The sequence below is a fragment of the Accipiter gentilis genome, chromosome 9, assembly GCF_929443795.1.
Source record: "Accipiter gentilis chromosome 9, bAccGen1.1, whole genome shotgun sequence".
Classification (NCBI taxonomy): Eukaryota; Metazoa; Chordata; class Aves; order Accipitriformes; family Accipitridae; genus Astur; species Astur gentilis.
In genome coordinates, this window is record NC_064888.1 from 29492127 (window position 1) to 29508807 (window position 16681).

A 16681-nucleotide genomic window follows, 5' to 3' on the forward strand; every position below is an offset into this window, starting at 1 on the left:
CCAGCAAGTCCCCATGCTGCCAAGGGTGGCTCGGCCAGCCCTCCTCCATTTCCCACTGCTGTAACAGGAAGGAAACCTCATTGCCAGGAGTCAGAGCTGGACTCATCCCTGTTTGGGAAGAGCTGCAAGTGTTAATTGCTCTCTAGTGATGAGTCACACCTGATCTGGGCTTGTCCCATGCGCTGTGGACTGGAAGTGTTCTCCCTGCTGTGCCTCTAATTTCAGGGCTAGCTGGGAACAGGAATAAAGCTCCTTTAATAACTGTGCATGGCCAAAATGTCAGTGCTCCAGCATGTTTACAACGTCCCTTCAAATGATAACCAGATCAAAGACATCATGTTGGGCTGTAGCAGAGCCTGGGGAGGGGCTGGGGAAGCATGGGAGGTTGGGGGTCTCCTTTGAGGCATCAGCAGCCCCAGGAGGCAGGCTTGGCTCACTGGTCCTCGCCCAAAGGCTGGTGGAGGCTGGTGAACTGGCTGCCTATGGAGAGAGGAGCAAGCAGGGTGCACGTGCAATGGGTTAACACCTGACAGCCCATGCCAGCAGCAGGCAGCCAAGCTGATCCAGCAGGGTTAGGTGTGCCTCAAGTACTGCCCCAACTGAAAAATGCCAGGGTAGGAGATAAGCTGCTAAGTCAATTATTTTTCTCCTGGCTTTTCTTAATGTGTTAGCTGAGCATCTGATAAACCTCATTGTGCGAATCCAGCATGGAGGCTGCCTGGCATGCCAGAAATGGTGGTCTAGGAAGCCTCTGTCACTGCCCCAGAAACATCTCCCAGGTCATCTCCCCTGAGCTGTGAATGAACCCCAAGTGCTGGTGCCCCCACTCCTTCTGGGGAATGCCAGCCTGGGTGAGGGATGGCTGTGTGGGGACATGCTGGGACCCGGCTGTGGTGGGAGATCCTCTTCTCCATGTTGCTCCTGTCTCCCGACAGGGCTGGTACCAACACGTTGTCTGCCTGCCGGCTGCCTCCAGTCCAGCCCCATGCCGCTGCTGCCATTTTAGCACCCTTTCCACGTCAAGCTCCCCGGTGTGCCCCAGGTTCAGGTGGGCTGTTTGGGTTGGGGTCTCTGTGGGTGCATTGGGGAGGAGGCTGACTGGGGATCACGATGTGACCAGGTGAATGGGGGATGAGTGCCTGGCTGCCATTGGGGTGTCAGGAAGGCTGAAGCAGGCCAGAGGGTGCTTGTGCACCCCCCTTTTTGCAGTACCCAGCTCTGCCCCCGGGGGTGCATTGCACTGGGGGTGCAGGACCAAGGGGCAGCCCCCCACACCTCTCCCCAGCCAGTTCCGCCACTCACAATATGGCAGTCCTCGCCCTACTCCAGGCTCCCTCTCCGGTGCGCCACACTCAAGATGGCAGCTCCCTGCGCGCAGACCCCGCCCCTCCCGGTTCTGCCCTAAGCGACAGCGCGCTGAGCCACTGGCGAAGCAAGCGGCACGCCGTCAGCCCAATAGGCGACCGGCTGGGGCGGGCCGGGGCGCGGGGTGCCCCCTCGGCTCCCGTCCCGGGCCGCAGTCGGGCTGGGGAGGCGGGGAGCGGGGGGTGGGGGGGATGGCGAGGAGGCTCCGCGCCGCCATGGCCTTGCTGCTGTTCCAGGCCCTGCCCGAGGGGCTGCCCGCCAGCGTGGAGCCTGCCCAGGTAGGGGCTGCCCTGGGGGGGCCGCCTGGGGGGGGGTTCTGGGGTCGCGCCGTGCTGGGGGGGGGGGGGGGTGTTCTGGGGTCGCGCCGTGCTGGGGGGCTGTGTCCCTGGGGCGGGGGCCGGCCGTGGGGGGGCGAGCAGGCCTGGGGGGGGCAGCGGTGTGAACGCGGGGGACCGTGCCCTCCGGGGTGAGGGAGGTGGCCTTTGGGGTGGGGGGTCAGGCTGGGCTGGCGGGGGTGGGAGCGTGCATGGGGTGCCTGGCGCTCTTGGGGCTGGGGGAAGAGGCTTTTGGGGGCCCGCCTAAGGTTTGGGGAGCCCCCTTGGCTTAAGCGAGGCTGGAGGAGATGCAGAGACCCGAGTTTGGGGGTGCCTGTGTGTTGTGGGAATGGAGAGGTGTTGTAAGGATCTAGGTATGGGTGGCAGTGCCTCTCGGGGGTGCTTCGTATCACAGGGTGGCTGCAGGACGTGGGAGAAGGGTATTTGATGGTGGTTGACTGGAGGTGATGGGAAGGATAGCTATGGCGAGGGCAGAAGGCTTCAGCTGGCAGGTGCACGGGGGCCTGCGGATGGAGGCACGTGTGTCTTTTGGGGTTGGTGACAGGGGAGAAGGTGGCCTGTGAGGGGACGGGGCTGGAGGAGGTTTGAGATGAGCTGAAGGGTGGCCGGGAGGCAGCTGGCCAGAGGACCTGAGTTGGCAGGGAAATGGGACTTGCGTGGGGGTGTGTGGGGAGGTTCAGTGCAAGCCTCTGCACAGGGGGAAGGAAGAGGGAATCAGTTTCAACTAGGATGAGGAGAACTAGGCCTTGTCTTTGTAGGCTCTGACCACCCACTTACTACCTTCTTCAGGCCTGGAAAGGTTTTGAATGGAGTTGATTCTGTTTTCTTAATCTCTTTACTTTCTTTTCTGTCTATGCTGCAATGTGTACCATTTAGATCTCCAGTGATGTTCTTGGGTCCCCCAGTGTAGACACCTGTAAACTTCTCCCACCTTGATCTATACACTCAGTGTCACTTGGAGAGGACTGTAGTGGGCCAAGCAACCTATGTGCGACCTGCATCTTATTGTTCATGAAGTCAAGATGTCTTTTCCACCCTATGTAGAACATAGACTGCATATGATGACTTCTGATTTGATGTGGCATATTACTTACAAGGTACAAATTGTAGTTTGTGTTTGTTGAAGGTCCGAGTTGGTGAGATACTGATCTATGACTGTAGATCACAGATGCTGTGGGCTGCGTGGTGCTTAATGTTACAGGGGTGCAGATGGGGGGGTGTCCCTTCTGGAAGAGGTCCGTTGAAATACTTCCCAGTGCTTCTGCAGGAGGAGGAGGTGAAGAGTTAGTCTATGACTACAGATGTTAAGCCCTTTTTGAATTTCCTTCTTCTTTCTAGGGTATGAGAGCACCAGATCTACTTTAAAAGCTGTGTAATTCCCCATTGGTAGTGCCACCCCAAATCTCCTTCAGCTGTATGGAGGCTAAGGTTTGGCCATTGCTGCCCTAGGGACCCAGGTGCAGGATTGTGTTGAGCCATGTGTTTTCCACATTGTCACAACCGTTTTTACAGATGGAAGTCCTAGTGCTTGCTCTGTTTCATCTGTGAGCCGAGGTACACACACAAAGCATATATAAGCACATCTCGGGTCCGCTTTGCTCTCTGGTCGTTGTGGTATTCCAGCTGCAAGCAGTGGTCAGGTGGTAGGATTATCTGTACAGAAGCTGTGAAAGTCCTCAAACCTATACATGCTAATAAAAATACCATACCTTCTTTGAAGACTGTGAAAGATGCTCCGTGCCTTCTACAGCTTATACATCAATCAAGGAGCTGGTAGAATGGAGTAGGCAGTAGAAAAGGAGAAAAGGAAAAAGGAGGAAAGGAAAAAGGAGGAAGGCGTGGAAGCAGTCATACAGCTAGGCTGCTTGTGGAATAGTTGCATACATGACTTGTGGATATCCTCTCCAGTCAGTGCACCAGAAGTAATCCTAAAATAATAAGTCTTGAGTGGTACAATACATGAGAGTGGGGGAGAAGAGCTTTGGCGGCCTGTGTTTTCTTTAAAGCGCTTGGATACGGATGCATCTTTTACTCCTTTTCTTTTCATAGTTTGTCTATATAAAACTCTTGCAGTCTATTTTAGATCTTAAATGTAGACTCTGTCTGTCAAAAGGCTGGTATTATCTCACTGCATACTAGAGATTGAGAGCTACCCACTCAAAAATGACAGGGGTAATGTAGGATCTTGAAAATGAGCATGTAACAAAACTTTGCTGTGGTGTTGCCTTAGAGCCTGATTTCCTCAGAGCTGACGGGCTTGTAGATAAGAACTGAAACCATGACAGCTTTTGCCTCTTGTCCTCTCCTGATTGTTCCTGCCCATGCTGCCTCTTGTAGATGGAAGGAGGCAGCAGTCACCTTGGAGGCATTTGCCATGCTCTGCTTGCTTCTGCTGTCAGGGGGAGCTTGTTCAGGGACCATGCCTCCTCGCCTGTAAAAACTGTCCCACAGACCTGGTGGTCTAAGGCTGGGAGGTGCTGCAGGAAATGTGTCCTCTAAATAATTCAGGAGGTGGAGCTGTACTGCCTAGCTGCACTGAACAAACATTCCCGAGAACACACTGTACTCTGGAGGAGGGTCTGATTTATCAGGTTAAAATAAGTCCAGGCTGCCTAGGATCTTCAAAGACCTGACTTGTTTGGGGTGGTGGATGGAGGAGAATGAAGATAACTAGCTCATCACCACCCTGAGTCCAAGTTGTTTAACCGTCTCTATGACTATTCATTGCTGTTTCACTTCTAATCAGAACACAAAACTCTGTTAACTGGAGTTGAAGCATTTATCAATAGATTACAGGCAGAAATATTGCAATTATGTAATAAAATAAAGATAAACGTCACAGAAAGAAGAAATCTAGCCATGTTCAGTTGTGACTGTAGATGTATAGCCTTAACTGCACACCCTGGGCACTCCCCTCTTGCTTTGAGGGAGAAGGAAATGAGGAAATAAGAAATTAATAAGTTTTAAAATGTGCTTGATCAAATTTGTAATGAAAACCTTTGAACATTAATCATTTTTCTGTTGTAGTTTGTCTCTACAGGGCAGAGTAGAGGTTATTGGACCGCCTTAACTATCTGTCTGCTTCCCACGCCTACAGCTTAATTATCACATAGTTTTCTCAACTGTTGTTTTCTTTAAAAACAAGAGATTTAAGTGAATGTTAACTATGTGACAAGTCTGCGAATCTGTCTTTCTCTAATAAGGTGGTTTTGAGCCAAAATCTGACAGAAGCATGCTCTTAAAGACCGATTTCATCCCAAATTAAACAGTTCGCTTGAAGTACTGTGACTCGAGGGATGATTCATTGTATGTGACAAAGAGGACAGATCCTTGCTTTAAGGAAGAACTCGGCGTGACTGTCGCTGTGGCTAACACCCCTGTAACACAAGAGTTTCTGTCCAAGGCTGTGCACTAGCTGTGACCGCAGCTCTGATTGCACCAATATGGAGTTAACCACGCTTCATCCAAGAGTTTGGCTACATTTGGGCCCTTTCAGAGCATCGCTTGAGGTAGTTTGTGAACTGAACAGCAAAGTTTCAATTATCCTTGTGCAAGCGAGGCTCATCTCCTCACCTGTAAATTTAAGACAACTTTTTTGATTAAGGTAATTAGTTGCAACTGCACTTCTATGTCTCCTGAAATTCATCAGGTCATTCAGGAGGAGAGCTGCTTGTATAACTATAGGATATATTTTGTCTGCTGTGATATCTTTGTCTGTGACTCTTGGTTTTTGGCTTGCTAATTTCCACAGTTTTGGCAGGAGGCAGCAGAGATCAAAGTACATCCTGTACTTGTTCAGAACAGGAACCTCTAAATAACTGTGCAGATTGGATTAAGGACTGCTCATACCGTGATGATTATACTACCGTGAACTAGTGTCTCATCTGTATAGCAGGCTTTCCCACTCATTACAGTTTTTTTTGTTTGTGAGTTGCCCTCACAATTACACACAATGCTGTAAGAATTTCTCCCTGCATCTCTGGAGCTGTGCAGCAGATGGAAAGCCTGGTCTGAAAGTGTCCAATGCATCCTGGGGAGGAGTGTGGCAGTTTTCTTCAGGATAGTCAAAGCAACTCCGTGACTGGGACCTGTCATTGCCTTTCTGAGAATTTCCCTGCCACCCTCTAAATATTAATTAACAAAAATATAACACCACCTTAAGAATAAACTTGGGCAGCTTTTGTGGAGTTGTGCTATGTTGCGGGGGAACTTGGAAAGTTTCATCTGCCAGAGTTGTTTTGATATGGTTGGGGATTTTTTCCATCCTCCCAGCCTTGCAAGCCAGGCAGGGCCAGGCCAGGTCAGCCCCGTCTGGCTAGCGGCAGCATCCAGTACTGACTGTCCCCGAGCGGTGGCTCTGCTGGGTGCAGTGCCATTGGGCAGCTGCTGCAGGGCAGCAGGGGTCCTGCCCAAAGTGGTGATACAGCCATCGGCCCTTCTAGTGGGACAGAGGGGTGGGTGTGCTCAATGTTTGGCCACATTTCAATGTTAGTTACTCGACCCTGGCTAAAGTACCCATCAACCGCTCACTTTGATGGCTAGAAGTGCTGCTCCCCTAAGCATGTTCAGCAGTCGCTTTTCTGCTGGTGAAAGTGGGAACTGTGCTCTTTTATATAGCTCTGTCAACCTGTATTAATCGAGTGTTATGTTGAAGTTCGCCTTTGTGTTTCTTTTTGTGGTATTTGAAAGGCATTAAGTAGGTAACAGTTTGTGTTTCTTTGTAATCTGAAAACATGTGGACATCCTCTGAGGTAATGGGCAGTATATTTAGTAAAAGCAAATCACCCACCTTTTCTTTTTGCCTTTTTTTTCCCCCTTAAGTCATATTGGGAGAACTGGCAGGATTGAACAGACATTAGCTTGTGGCAAAAATCTAGTGGTGGGCCAGTGATCTTCTGGCCTACTTCTCCATCCAGTGTTGCCTGTGCTGTGCCCTTTCGTCATGGCTATGCCTATGCAAACCTCTCCTTGTCAGGCACGTCCTGCAGTTTTAGTAAAGATGAGCTACATATGGCCTTTTGTTCTGTCTCCTGACAACATGCATATTTGGTACTAGGTTTGGGGATGTTCCTCTAATCTGAGCTGCCCTGTTTTACAGGTTACAGGGTAAGAATTTGCCCTTTCCAGTTAGCTGCATAAGTATCTTCTCAGCTTATTAATACATTTAACTGGTGACTTTATGGCTGAACACACTCCTGTCCTGCATTTGTTTTGGGGGATTCATGAATCCAAGATGACTGGGCAAGCTGCTCCTGCCAGGGTTGCACTGCTGTTTTTGTAACATGAGGAAAGGACATGGCATGTCAGAGACATCTCAAAAGCAGTCTCTGAGGCAGGGCTGGGGACAATCTCAGAAAGGCCATTAGTCAGAGCAGGGTAGACATGCTTGTTGCACGTTACAGGACAACCTGATTGCCCCAGGTTTTGGTCTGTGCTTCTGAGTTGGAAGAAAGCAAGCATGGAGTGTGGGTTTCCTGGATGACTTCATGGAGAGATGTTGAGGGGGAAGTCGGGTCCCTCCTTCCCCCTGCTGTCTTGTGTGATTAGAAAACCAGCAGCTAAGAAGATAGGTTTTGAGATGCCAACACCTGGGTTCTGTGGCAGTCTATTGTCTGCATGGCTGAGCCTGTGAACAGTGCACGTAACAAACATGCCTGAAGTAACAGCTGGCTGGAGAGAACAGGCTTGCCAAGCAGGAACTGCATGCCCGTACCTTGCCTGTGACAAGAAGTGTGTTGGTATGGCAGTCCCAAATGATGCTTTTCCGAGATGTCACAGATACTGTTTGGCTGCAAAGGAAGGCTCAAGGTGCTGCAAAGACCTGCTGTTTATCTGCTTGGACAAGGAGGAACTTGATTCTCCTCTAATGATGTGATTATCAGTGGGATCACTGCCCCCAGTATTATTTTTAGACGACAGCTATAGTCTCTGCAATAGCTTGTGAAACTGTAATGGAGTGCTTTACATGAGGGTGCTTGCTGGGGTGTAAAGTGAGGTTGTGCTGGCAGACTGATGCAACAGACCAACCCATTTAATGCCAGAGTGGCCAGTGCTTCCTGGCATGCTGTGCCCTGAACAACACCTGCAAATAGAAAGGAGAGACTTTATTTTGTGTGGAGGCAGGTTGTGGTGCTGCTGGTTTGCAGGCCTCCTCCGCTGAGCCAGTATCCATCTACCTGGCATTGCCTGAGGTCAGTCCAAACTGGTAAGAGAAAAAAAGGATGTGAGAGCTGGGTTGTGTAGGAGAATTACATCCAGTTTCCTGACTCTTCCTTCTTCCCAAGCACTTTTAGGCCAGTTTATCGTAAAATAAATCCAACCACTGACAGTGCACTGGTGGCTTGCTAGCAGGTCACCACTTGAGCATGGAAGAAAACCTCTGTGCGTCAGGGGACAGAGCTTTTGGCATTTAAAATGCTGCTGGCCTCTTGCTGATAATGGGTTGCAGAGGTGTAGGGTGGGTATGGTGAGCAGCTACCAGTACTGACAAGCTGTATGGTGCTGGGTTTAGGGAAGAAGGGAGAGCAGGGACCTTTCCTTTTCTCCTGGTGGTTTGAGACCTCAGGATCCTGAGTGCAGTCCTTAGGACTAGCAGAGGAAAGAGTTCACCTCAAGAAAGGAAAGATCTGCTAACGGTAAAGAAAAGGATTCTCCCTTCTTCTTTCCTCTTTAATCTTCTGCATTAATATGAGGTGGAAGTTTGTGACTTTTATTGGCGATGTGTTTTTATAGCATCTCTGGTTCTGGTGTGCGCAAGGCAGTGAGAGAAATTTCAGAGGCAACTATAGCAGAGGTCCATGGTGGGAGATGGTGGTGCTGTTTGGTTTTGTTTTTTGAGATCAGGGAGGGATCATGATCAAAGCAAAAACTGATCATGTGTTGGCTCTACCTGAGGCTGAGGGAGCTTGTCAAGATACTGATTTTCCAAAAGTACCGGAGTGGGACAGAGAGTGACTTTAGCTGGAAAATGGATTTTGTTAATGCAAAGATAGTTCACAGAAAAGGTGAGCTTTATGTAGTTATCAGTGTCTGTCTCCCCATTAATACATTTTGAAGTCAGTGGCCAACTTAAACCAAATTTGATAGGAAGAGACCTCAAAGATGCGTAAGATTTCAACAGAATTCCTGAAAACAGGCACAGAGAGACCTTAAAAAAACCAACAAAAACACAAAAAACAAACAGGGAAGCATCACTGAGTGAGAAGCTACAGTTGCAAGCTTATTAAGCACTGGGAAATTTGTGAGTCAGTGACTGACTGACTTGATATATGCCCTAGCTTCTGGAAAAGCTTCAGTTGGAGCTCACAGTTTGCTAGCCTGCAAAGTCAATCAGCCTTGTGAAACATATTGATGGGAGGTCAGCTTTATGGAGCTCCAGTGGTTACAGCACTACTTTTGTTTTTCTTTTTTTGTCTCCCGCTGGCTGAACAGCAAATTGAAAGGGAAAAGGCTGATAAGCTGTAGAAACAGGTATGAAGAGAGTGTTTTGCCAGGAATCTCACCAGCCGTCTTGAGCTTTCCCTGTGTAAAAGTGTCAAGCATTGCCTGTTGGAAGTGGGGAGAAGACTCGAACATTAATGGCATGCCAGCAGACGGTGCAGAGGCTTTTTAGTGAGCAGAACTGATTCACTCTTTCCTCTCATGTCCTAGCACACAAGGTATGACTGGCAGGTCAAGTACTGTTGTCCACAAAAGACTTTTTTTTGGTGTTTGTTTTTACTTAATAGGGAACCAGAGCTCATAATCAAGACATTCTGGGATAATGCTGTCAGTCAAACAATGGTGTAATTGTGGCAGCCACACCAGAAGCCTGATATGGAAAGAGTGCAAAATATGCAGAAGTACTTGCCCTTGCCAAGCTCTGTATTCCTGACTCTTTGTAATAAGCTTTTTGTTTGTTAATACTGTATCAGTAGTTGTGTGGGTTTTTAAAAACCTCTTTCTCTATGTAGGATCCTTTTTAAATCCCAGGTGGTGGCTGATGGCCAACAAGAAGCCATGGGAGCTGCATGTCTTCTGCCTCCAGCAGAAGATTAGGCCATTCTGTTGCATAAAATAGCCCTTGTGACAGCCCTCTCACTGGTTGTGGGCAGAAAATTGGGTCCAGGGAGCTAGCAACCTGCTGCAAAAGCACCTTTTAAAGCTCTCTGGCTGAGCTAAACAAGAATTGGGAGTGACTGGTGTGGAATGAAAGAGTTGAACAGCAGCTGGAGTCAGTCTGAGCCAGCAGGTAGGGTAAGGGCTGGAGGAGGTCGTGGGCATTGTACAGAGGTCTTGTAAAGACTGGACAAGACTTTCTAAGAAGGCAGCGTATCTTCAGGGCCATGATACAGGGCTGACTTCATCTCATCCTGTGTATCAGCTGTAATCGTATTGGGAAAATTACCAAAAATGCTCCCCCACCCTCCCCTTCTTTGGGGGAGGAATGACTTTTCTTCAGATACAATCTGAAAGACCTTTACTCTCTGCTTGGAAAGCATTTAATGCAGCTACCTGAATGCATGTGAAGGTCATGACTCATGTCTGGGTCTCTTGTGTGATGAAATCCTCCTTTCCTCCTTTCCTTACTGGTTGTCTCATTTGTTTGTTTGCAGTCTGCTTTTCAAACAGTGAATGCTGAAGAAGAGGAGGAGGGTTGCACATGTATTGTGTTGTCTTCAAATTACCTTGTCATTTTGACTTCTGTCTTTTTAGAAGCAGCAAAATTCACAAGCGGCTTGCATTTGACTCTCCAGTCTCCTGTGATCTGAAGCTTGGATAAAACAGGCTTGCTGACATCTGTCATTGCTGATTGTCTCCATTTACTGACACTTAGCACTTGGACTCTGACAAAGCCTGTCTTAAATGGCAGTGTAAAAATAAGAGCTCTTAATTTATTTTCCCCTCCTTTTCCTAGCTGTATTGTTTTCTATTTGTTTCATGCTTTGCTCCTTTTTCCTACCCATCTTATTAGGAAATTCTTGCATCTCACGTACTTGATTATTAAATATTGCTCTCGTTTGTGGCTCATTGTTTTAGCAAGTTTCTTGCTTTTCTGCTCTGTCCTTGTAACTCTGTACTTCCCAGAGTATGTGATCATACTAAACCACCAGAGAGCGGTTAGGCTGTGGAAATGGGAGTCAGGAGTTTTCTTCTCCTCAGACCCAATTTGTGCTCTTAGGCCTGTCCCTTGACTGAAAAGTCTGAGGATCATCCTGGTGTTAAAAGATGAATTCAGGAAGTCTGGAGTGATTTTGCTCTTCATAGTATTGTTTTCCATTCTGAAACCTATAGTCTGCTTTATCTAGATGGACTTGCTGAAGAAGCAGTCCTCCTTTATTTTCAGCATGCTATGTATTTATTGAGAAGCATTGTGCCAGGAAAACTTTAGGTTAAGGGACCAGACAAATCTGTTGTTGCCTTGTTTCACCTTTGCTGGCATGTAACTTCAGGCTGGTAAGAAGTGTAAGGGCTTGCTGAATTCCTCACATGGACAAAGCCCAGACGAATCTCCTTTTTTCCACAACCTTTAACAGAGCAGATAAACTTTGGGGAACAGAAGGAGTGGCACTGATGGTTTCTTGTCTGTCATATTATCTAGCAGTGTGTAACTAAAACTCTTCTTGCCATGATCCTGCTTTGAAAGATTTTTAGAAGTGCAACCAGGGGATTAAATACATTCAGTGTGTTCTAATAAAACAGGACTGAATTTGTGTATGTAAGCAGTGAATATTTTGGCTTTGGCTTGAGAATGTAGAGATCTGCAGGAGAGGAAAACAACACTAGACAAGATGTTCACAGTGGCCTGGCTGGGTGCTGTGCCACTTGCATCTTGATCTTCTGCAACCGGGCAAATGGAGGGTGTATTTGTGTCCATAAAACCGTGTGCCTTGCATGAGTGTGATCTGAAGGCTGGGTGAGCTGCTACTGTTGATGTAGCCATTACCACGCTGTTAATACAGAAAAAAGTTAATTTTACAAATATGGAAACCTTAAGTTCTAGTGGCATTTTACAAGTTGAGGCAGACTCTTAAATGAATGACCCTAGATTTTGTTTATTTGTATCCTTGCTATGAGAGCTCTTTTTATCACTAGCTCTTCTCTTGCACAGGCACTGCCTGCCAACAGTTCTTCTGAAGGCACTTTCCTTCAGGACAGGGTGCAAGGTAAAAACTTGTTTATGCTTTTAACTAATGTCTTTAATTAAATAAATAGGCTTTACAAATACTGCTCTTATCTGGTTCAACCCATTAACTTGTTCATTTACAGGTCTTACACTGCTTCTGTGTTTGTCTTCTGTCCCTGTCCTGACAGCAGGCATCTTGCATATTCTACAGTGGTGAGGGCTCTTGAGGGTGAAGTGTCTTGATAGTTTATTTAACCTGAAGGATTAGTGCAAAGGTAAATGATGGAAGAAACAAGTTTTCAAAGGAGATTTCTTGGGTTTAGTTCTTGGTAGGGTTTTTTTGAGGGTGAATTTATAAATATTGTAAAAAATAATGGTTTTTTAAAAGCCACAGTGTGCTTCTGAGTCCTTCCTTTGACACATGAGTAGTTTTTGCAAGAACTCTTCAGTTCTGATCCTGGCTTACCACATGATATTAAGAAAGTAATTTGACATTTCTCATCTAAAGTGAGGACATTAAAATGGTGAATGTACTATGAACTACGGGTTTTTGTATCAAAATACTGGTAGATTGTGTAGTACCAGGTGTATAAATACTGTGTAGTTTTCCTTTTCAGCTGGAGGTGTGGATGAGAGTCTTCAGGTCTAAATTATTAATTGTTAACCAAGAAACTCCTGGTTTTCTTCTGTGAGGATTCGGTCCAAAGGTTTTCAGTGCCCTCAAGTACTATGGTCAAACTTTACCTAATTGTTGAGATACAGTTTCATTGTTCTTGGCTTCTTCTGTACTTGAGTGGGGACTGTTCTTCTATTTGTCTGGAAAGCAGTACTGCAAATAATCAACATGTGAAGACACATGAGGATCAAGCTTTTACACACCTCACAAATTGCATGTGCTGTGTTCACTGCATAGAAAATGAATAGTCCAAGCAAAAGCTTTTCCTTCTTTGCAACTCTCAGTTAATTGGTTCTGTAGTGAAGTCAAGAAGTTGAATTTCTTGTATCGTATTCCCCCTTGGAGGCAACAGCACACAGAGATGCAGACTTGGGACTAAACCAGCAGGTTCAGTGAGCAGAACTGTGAGATGAGAGTGAGCTTGCTGAAATGCAAACACAGAATCTGAAAAGGGAGTACAGAACCCAAACTGGCAGCGCAGAGTGTTTTGATACCTGCATTTTGGCTTGAAAAATCCTCAGATGCTTAGAACAGGGTAGTCTCTTTTCTAGATCTTTGAACTGCATACCAAAGTCCGGATGGCCGTGAACCACGAGAGCCTGCTGTGTGCATAGCTTGGAGAGTGAAGAGGAGAGGGAGCCTGGAGCAGGTTGCCAGCAGGTCCTGTCCATTGTGGGATGTTGTTGGGCTGGGCAGGCAGAGTGGCTTCCAATTGCCCCTGAGATGTGGACGTCAGCATGCAAGCTTGCCTTGCTTTCTTTGGCAGCAGGGAATTTGACTACCCAGCAACCCAGCTGCTGGGAAGGCTCAGACATCTGTTTTAAGTTCTTTACAGGATGGGATACTTTTTATAATACCCAACCTTTCTGCAAAGTGTAAGATGATCTGCTGTGTCTAAGGAGGACATTTTATATTTGCACACTAAAAGGACATCCTCCATTTCCAAACAAGCACATGTCTTGCATCTCTTGCTATTTTACATTGCACCTTTCATTTAGGTCATGAAATGAACACTCTAGTTTGACTTCCTAGTTCTTTAGTGCCAACCTGCCTCTGTCCCCAGGTGCTTGGGCTTTCCATACAGCAGAAGTCTTTCAGATAATCCTCATGTCCTTCTACAAAGAGGGAGCAGGGTACTTCTGCCCAGGTGGTGGGTATTCATCCTTGCATTTGTTGCTCTCATTAAAGTGAGAGCTTTTTCAGTTTGTGTCAATAAGACCTTTGATCCTCTTATTTAAATGAGATAGTGGGTGTCCTGCAGAAAAGACCTCTTTGAAGTGCCTTGCAAGGTTATGCTGCTGCATGATGGTTAATAAAAGTTCATAAAATCATATTGGACTGGAGACTATGAATAGTTTCCCAAGTACAGTTCTCCATATTGTAATCTGCAGCAAACACGATTTATTCTCAGCTGATTGACCTCATGGGGACTTGTGCCTCTCTAAGTAGCAGCTGAAATCAGTGGTCTGAACACTAATCTGCAAGTCCCAGACAGTAGGTTATTATTTAGTGAGAATGCTCCACAAGTCTCTTGCTGCAGCATTTTCATTCAAAAGGTCACTTCCGTGAGTTTGTGCACAGCTGAATTTAATGTTCTTTCTCAGCAAGGCAGGCCACACTGGAGAGTGCATAATTATAATAAATACAACTTTGTTCTCAGCTGAAAAATCCATCTGAAATAAATTTTCCCAGCCCTTCCAAGAAATGCTTTTAGAAAGATAAATAAAAGCAATTCTTGCAGATTTCATATTCATTCAGCAGGAATGTTGGTGGGTGTAGGGTGCCTCCACTTAAGTCACTCATCACAGTGCCTTCTGGGCTCTATCAACTTGTATATTCAATAGCTGGCTAAGAGTAGCATTTGCAAATTGGGTTTCTTGCAAACGAATTAAAAACAAGTTCATTATTTCTTACTTGGTTTGAATCCTGGTTATTACTTTGAGTAAAATTGTTTTTAACAGCAAGTACAGAGAGTTCAGTTAGACTCTTACTTGGGCAAACTTTAAACATTGTTTGATAGGTGTTTCTGTTTTTAGGGATGTACATGTATTTATACAATCTTTTGTGGCTTTTTTTTCTGGTTGGCACTTCTGTGTAGTCAAAGTAGATTTGTTTTCTTCTGTCTTCTATTTCGCAACACTGGAAATACTGAAAAAGTCTCTGCCTAAATACAGAAGGAAAGCTAAGAGCACACCCCCCCCCCCCCCCCCCCGAACTTCTAAGCAAGTACTTAAACAAAAAAATCCACTATTTGCTTTCATTTTCCAAGAGACGGAGCAGAGTGTGAAATGCCCTAACTATCCTTTCTTTTAATTTTTTGTCCTAGTATAGCAAAGAGGCTCTGCTAGTTGATCAGCATACTGCTGCTGATGGAAGCTGAATCTTTGCGTAGTTTCTCTGGGTCTGTGAGCAGGTCTGGTTACCTTTGAGGTTTCAGAGGGGCTCTACAGGGTGATCCTCAAGTGTCTTTGTGCTTTCACTGTAGAGAGTCTAGGTAAGCAGTTTCCAGTCTTCTCCACTCAAAACTGCCACAATCTTTGGTTTGGAAACTACCTGGTAATATTGTGCTGTTGGTTGTTGCTGCAAGGTCATTCATCTGCAGGGCTCTGCTGGAATCTGTGAGGCTGCAAGGGAGAAAAGACTCGTATGTCAGTGTCAATGGTAAATAAAAGATAACACAGCCTTTCTGCTCTTGCCGTGAATTTGGACAGCCCTGTGCTGTATTGCTTGGCATGAACTGCATGTACGCTGTGGCACCTGGTATCTATCTTGTCCTGTTTCCTTTTCATTTTGGTGAGAGGGAAGCATGGAGGCCTTTCTAAAGGAAAGGAGAGCCTGATGTCTGGGCAGAGAGAAAGTAGAGGGAGGTTGCTGAAATCTGACCATTCACACTTCATTAAATGGAAGTGCTGGTCCTGGGCCTGGGGAGGAGGGGTGGAAACCCACTTCTACTTCCATTAATGGTCTGTGTGCTAGGTTAGATATTAATTTCTCAAAGACTTGATATCTCTTCAAGCCCCAGTGGGTTTCCATTGACACTGGAGAGTGATCAAAGGGAGAATATGCTCTCTGTCATCAGACTGTGGGCTTGTACCTTATGGTCGACTGGGAGCAGATTTCATCAGCTCTCAGATCATGACAGTCTGTCTCTTTTTCTCAAGGTATTCTTTTCTTTCCTTGCATGTCTCCTTTGTTCCTGCCACTGCTTTCCTTTCCTGATGCAAGTCTTTGTGTTCTCTTTTTTTAAATCTGTTGCAGTGATCAGGAGTTGAATACTTGGTACTTGCTAATGAAGCTGCTTTGGCAGTGAGAAGACCAGTGAAGCTCACTTAAACTAATTGTTGTTTTAGGATCTCTCTAGGCATCCTGACCCTATGTGCAGACATGGTTTATTTTTGAAAGATCGTCTTGAGTTAGAAAATCAGCCCTTGTCTTAAAATGAAAACACACATTCATCAAAACCTGAATTTCACGTGGGTTGTGTAAACATGTAATTTGGGTTAGGTCCGGTCACTGGAAATTATGCGATGCTGTTGTCCAGGAAGTTACAGTGCAAGAAATGTAGGGAACTTCAGAAAGTCACATTAACTGTGTCTCCTTGGAGAATTGCCTCAGAAATCCTGACCTCTGCATTTCTGCCATGTGCTTTATATGACGCTAGTGAAGAGGGTTACTTGGGCAGTTGCAACGTTCTTGTATACATGTGTTTGCATGACATTATGAACTGTGGAAAGAATAGTGCTGTGCTTCCCAAACTGCTTCCTGGATACTCTCCCTCTGTCCCTGCAGGTGGCACATGAGCCATCACTCTGATTGTCAAAGCACCATCTGCTTCAATCCATGCCATGTCTCCTATGGTCAAATCACAGAAACCTTTCTCTAGGGCTCTGTGCACTTGAATTTCTAGGAGCAATGACTGGGGTGCTTTCTGGCACCTCCACTCTTTGCCAAGCCACCATCCAGGGTGAGTGTGAAAGGTTTTAGGCTGACCCAGATACCCTGTTCCTATCCCCATCCACTAAAGGTTTCCTGTGCAAGATGTTAGTTTTACTCTCCTCTTTATTAACCTTGACAACAGTTATTATTTAAATGTTGCTCAATATTTTCAACATGATCTCGGGATGACTGCTAATTCTTTCAACCCCTTGTTTTGTTTTAGAATTTCTAATCCCATTTTCTATGACTAAGTTCAGTTGCGCG

At 46.2% G+C, this 16681-nt stretch overlaps 1 protein-coding gene across 1 annotated transcript in view; it reads left to right on the forward strand.

Moving 5' to 3' along the window:
* The first annotated feature begins 1540 nt into the window (after positions 1–1540).
* The window catches only part of WBP1L (WW domain binding protein 1 like), a 59421-nt gene continuing 44280 nt past the window's right edge, over positions 1541–16681 (forward strand). Inside the window, exon 1 of the mRNA XM_049810662.1 lies at positions 1541–1643. Coding sequence (XP_049666619.1) covers positions 1557–1643 — 87 coding nt within the window. The 5' untranslated portion in view covers positions 1541–1556. The remainder of the gene's footprint in view (positions 1644–16681) is intronic.